General features: G+C 28.1%; 1 protein-coding gene across 1 annotated transcript; it reads left to right on the forward strand.

Moving 5' to 3' along the window:
• Positions 1 to 1,079: 1,079 nt before the first annotated feature.
• On the forward strand, positions 1,080 to 3,542 carry LOC106776882 (transcription factor MYB16-like). Its single transcript, XM_014664346.2, has 4 exons — positions 1,080 to 1,248; positions 1,374 to 1,503; positions 1,585 to 2,181; positions 3,197 to 3,542. Exons 1-4 carry the CDS (start codon positions 1,116 to 1,118, stop codon positions 3,285 to 3,287), a joined length of 951 nt encoding a protein of 316 aa, XP_014519832.2. The 5' UTR covers positions 1,080 to 1,115; the 3' UTR covers positions 3,288 to 3,542.
• The last annotated feature ends 1,953 nt before the right edge of the window (positions 3,543 to 5,495 follow it).

Consider the following 5,495-nt stretch of genomic DNA (forward strand, 5'->3'; position numbering starts at 1 on the left):
TAATTGTTTTTAATCTATTGAGTAGTCATGGTCGACTTAATTATTTTCAAAGATTAAAGTTACCTTCGCAAACTTTAATTATTTTAATTAGAGAATTGGAAAATGTTTTTGCCAACTTCCTTCTTTATGTATTAGTGTCGATCGGATTGGATTAAATTCGAATCTAATCTAATGAATTCAATATAATTTAAATTTAATATTTTAAAATTTATATTTAATTATTTAATGTATTGAGTTAGTCTGATTTAAGATGTTAGTTAAATTTTAAAATTTTTAATTTATAGTAAAAAAGACATGTATGTATACGGAATTTTTAACAAAAAAAATGTATAATTTTATAATGATTATTATAATTTACTACTAAATTTTAATAAAATAATACCGTTTTAAAATAAAATTTTAAATTTAAAATATATTTATATATATATAGATATTAAAATATAAATTTGAGATTGAGTTGGATATTGATATAATTCTAACATTTTTCACTTGTCAAATATAACCCGATATTCTATATTCAAATTTATTTCGATTTTTTTCGGGTTTGATCAAATACAGTTTTTTTTTTTTTTCAGTTCTATTATATATGTATGATAAAAAAATATTAAAATGGATAATCGAGTAGTTAATCCACTTAATATTTTTTTGGAATCTTTTAAGAGCCGATAATTAAGGTTTTTAATTCATGTATTTTATTTTCATCCACCTCTATATTAATTAGAAAATTGATATTACCAATAGTTTCAAAATATTCTTCCTTGTATATTTGGATGGAATTTATTTATTAATACAACATCGTATATAAAATTTTCGTAGTTTTGTACTATTCCATAAATTTTAACTAATAATAGAAAGTATAGTACAAAGAATATGTGCCTAAGTTTTTCTCAATTTAAATTTTACATCTTTAAGAGCAAGATATTAGCTCTCCTTGTTCTCAAAATTAACCATTCTCAATAAATTTCCATTTGAAAGTATTTTACTATATATATATATATATATATATATATATATATATATATATATATATATATATATATATATATATATATAGGTTAACTTTTGTACTGCTGCTGCTTACCAAGAAGCATTGTTTCTTCAGTTTGTCAATAAAAATGGGAAAAATGCGATGCTGTGAGAAGGTAGGGTTCAAGAAAGGACCATGGACACCAGAAGAAGACAATAAGCTCCTTGCTTATGTTGAAAAACATGGCCATGGAAATTGGCGGTCAGTACCTGCCAAAGCAGGTAACGATACAACTTATTTGTACCTTTTTCTTTTTCTTGGATCCATGAGTCCAATGTTGTTGGTCCACCGAGGAATAAATGATTCATAATTTTCTATGTTATCTACATGTTTGATATATGTCTAGGTCTTGAAAGATGTGGAAAGAGTTGCAGATTGAGGTGGATTAACTACCTCAAACCTGATATAAAACGAGGAAACTTCAGCTCGGACGAAGACCACACCATTATTCAACTTCATGCTCTTCTCGGAAACAAGTGACCTTTAGTTTCTTCTGGTTTTGAGGTTTTTCTGTTGTTTGAACAGAAGCTAATCATGGTTTTGCATTGCAATCACAGATGGTCAATCATAGCAGCTCATCTGCCTCAAAGAACAGACAATGAAATCAAGAATTATTGGAACACCAATATCAAGAAAAGACTGATCAGAATGGGCTTAGATCCCCTCACTCACAAACCAATAAAAAGGAACAACTTTGAAGACTATGGTGTTGGTCATCATGAGCAGTCCAAGGACACCACCAACATGGATCACGTGGCTCAGTGGGAGAATGCTCGACTTGAAGCTGAAGCCAGAGGATCTATGTTGCAAGTTGAATCTCACTCCTCACATCACCCTCAGCTAATGTTGACCAAAATCCCAACACAACTTTCTCCTTCCTCTTCAGATTCACTATCAATCAAACACAACACAGTATACAACATGTATGACCTTATACTTGCCACAAATCATGACCTTCCATCACCAGTATCCACATTCAGCAGAACATCGCTCTCTTCTGAAGGTGATTTTAATGTGTCTGAAACTAGTTTTCAAATAATACAAGACCGTGTGTCAAACTTGCAAGATGATGAGATCACGGTGGCTGTGGAAGCATTTACAACCGCAAGCTGCGAGAGTATTCAAGAGTTGTTAAGGGGTTCCACACTGACATGGTAGGTCTAATCAGTGATTCGATGTGTGTAAAAGGGTATGGAACTGGAATGTGCAATTTGCATAATTTGTCTGCTTGTTCCAAAACAAGTGTATGTGTGTGATTTTGACATCTGTTTTGCTTTGGTCTCAATTTGATGTGTGCATGTTATGTGTTGTTAATTTATGAGGTTGATGTTTTTGCTTTAGAACTCCTGAACTTTTTAAGGTGCTGAAGGTTGTTTACGTATATTGACAGAACTTATTTAGTATTCTCATGTTTTCCCACAAATCTTGGAACATTCCTTTTGCTTATAAGATCTGGTTTCATTTACCTTTCACGAATGATTTGGCTTATAAAAATTATAACTTATAGCTTATTGTTTCTGTACATAACATCATATCCCCACCTAGTATAGTGATTAGATATTCAATTTTTGTTTATGAAAAATTTGTTAACAAATTTATGAGTTCAGAACCGAGCTGATATAAAAAAAAAATAAAAATTAAACGATATTAAAAAGAAAGTTTAAATGTTGAAGAATCTTAAATGGGTTATCATATTTTCAATTGTTTTAATTGAGTTTAAATTTTTAAAAAATTAAACCAATTAAACTTTTTCTGTTAATTTTTCAAAGATGGTGTTAACTAATGTTTAGCAGTAATCTTAAAAAGAAGATATGTCATTATTTTTAATAATTTTTTATAATTATATATATATATATATATATATATATGTTATAATTTTAATGATTAATTTGACTTTATGTTTAAAAAAATATTTAAAACAGATTAATTATGAATCATTATAAATTATTGTATAAGTGTTATAAAATATTGTGAAAAAATAATTGTTAAAAGAATATTTTTCTTTATTTATTTGTTGTTTTGACTTGTTGATAGTTTTAGAGGATTTGTGATAATATTATAGCCACTGGAAAAAGCCAGCAATGCTGCATTGCGGCGAAGTTACTTTTGTTCTTTTTGATGGGCTTCGAAAGTCACATTTTAAGTTTTTATTTTATTTTGGTGGCTTAGGGTAATAAGCAAAGTAATTTGGAAAGAGAATGGAGTGAAGGAAATAAAGAGGAGGAAGTTTCCAGAGTGCAGGCGCAGCGCAGGAAAATGAAAATTAGAAAGGGAATGAAGTGAAAATCCTCTTTAGTTTAACATTTTCAATTTAAAGTAGCATAGCAGCTTCGACATCATGAAGTTTTCAATTGGAGTAAAATGGAGGGAGAAGTGAGCCTTCTCATCAACATCAAAAATCCCCTTTCTCATCATTGCCACAAATTTCTGGTAATTTATTTTTCTCTTCAGCAAAAACTTTGTCAAGCTAGTATGTAACAGATATTTATTCTGAAGTTTTTAATTAACTCTCCATTTCCACTCACTCAGTAAGTCGTTGAGATTTGGTTTTCTTGTTTAATATTTTTCTTCTTCTTGAGATTTTGTTTCGTAAAGGAAGATGAAGGCGTGATTTAGGATTTGTGATTTTGGGATTTTGTCCTACAGGAAGTTACGGTGATTATTATGGAGAAGATGTCAGTTTTATTCATGGTGATGCATTAATTACGATCTTAGTGGTTTGTATTTTGTGTCGCGGTATAGGTTTGTGCGATTTAACTGAAATCGAAGATAATTTGGTTTTTTAAAGGTTCTCATCATACTGGTTCGTAAAGAGAGGTTGATCATAGCTAATGAAAAATGAAATGCTTTCTAGGTGACGAGAAATGAAATTTCTAAAGTTTTTTTGGAAACATTTTTCATAATTAGAATGTTGCTTTCATGATCTTTCTATTTTTTTTACTAAATTTCACTGTCATCACATCTTAACGTCATATGTAAAAACTTAAGACATGATTTAATTGTTTCAATTTTTTTAAAATTTGAATCAAATTGAGTCAGTTGAAAATATTCATTTTTATAGATTACTCACTTTTAATCTCATATTTTTTTTATTTAAACATTGGAAATATTTATTCACATAATTAATAATTCAATCTCTAGGTCAACTCGAAGGATCACATTCTCTTCTTGTAAGAACATAACCCATTCCAAAACTCTTAAAAAACATACCTTGATAAACTTATCCAAGATTTCCTCTCTAGTTGCTTGATTTGTTTTGCATTTTGTCCAAAAGATATAAGAGATTTGATGCAAAACAATGATAAATAACTAAAAAATGATGAGAATTAAATTATGTTTGTGTATATTGTAATTTATGAAGTTAATTAGTAAGTTCCTCGAACGCCACATAAATTGGAAAATATCTATAAAGAATTTGGTTGGTTCATAAATGTTTTAAGAAGTAGATAGAAAGGACGTTGAATATAGGAGTTGTGATAACCATCTGCACGTGTGAACAACCACAGTACCGTAGAAGAAAATATGCATCATAATCTTCTCATGCTTTCTGGACACAATGGCACTACATTCACTGTAATTTTCATGGGTAGGAATCGGACTTTATCTGGGAAAGACAAGCATCCCTAAGTTTTTGTTTGGATTAAGACAGTGAAAATGAATGTATTTTAGAAGAAAAGAAAAATGAAAGTGGGTTATTCAATTAGAAAAAGTATAAAACATAATAAAATTTATGATAGTTCGTAAATGATTTTAGGGTTAAATATGTTTTTAGCCCCTGTACTTTGGGGCGATTTTGGTTTTAGTCCATGCGATTTTGGTTTTAGTCCATTTTCAACAATTTAGTTCTTCAACTTTAGAAAACTCTGGTTTTAGTCTTTTTTATCAATTTTTTTAACTTTATTTGTTGTTTCAAACACGTTTCATTATAGCATTTGAATTGTTTACACTGTTTGACACATTTTTGTGACACATTTTTGCTTCAATGTTAACTAAGAAACGTGTTTGAAACAACAAATAAAGTTAAAAAAATTGATAAAAAAGACTAAAACCATAATTGTACCATAGTTTGAAAATGGACTAAAACCAAAATCGCCCCAAAGTACAGGGACTAAAAACATATTTAACTCATGATTTTATTATAAAACGATTTTTTTAATAAAATATATTATAAAATGATAATTATATATTTATCATAAAAATTATTATTATTTGTATTATTGTTACTATTATTATAATTATTTACAGTTATTACTATTCTTACTTACATTATTTTCATTATTTATTATTATTTATTTATAATATTATTAGTTATATTATTATTCTTCTATTATAACAATATAATAAAAACTAATTACATAAAAGTAATATATATATATATATATATATATATATATATATATATTCCATCGTTTTTCGTATTAATTTTGCGGTGATATGTTCAATATTTTTATATTACCATCGTTCAGTT

This window comes from Vigna radiata, chromosome 11 (genome assembly GCF_000741045.1).
Source record: "Vigna radiata var. radiata cultivar VC1973A chromosome 11, Vradiata_ver6, whole genome shotgun sequence".
In the NCBI taxonomy this organism is placed as follows: Eukaryota; Viridiplantae; Streptophyta; class Magnoliopsida; order Fabales; family Fabaceae; genus Vigna; species Vigna radiata.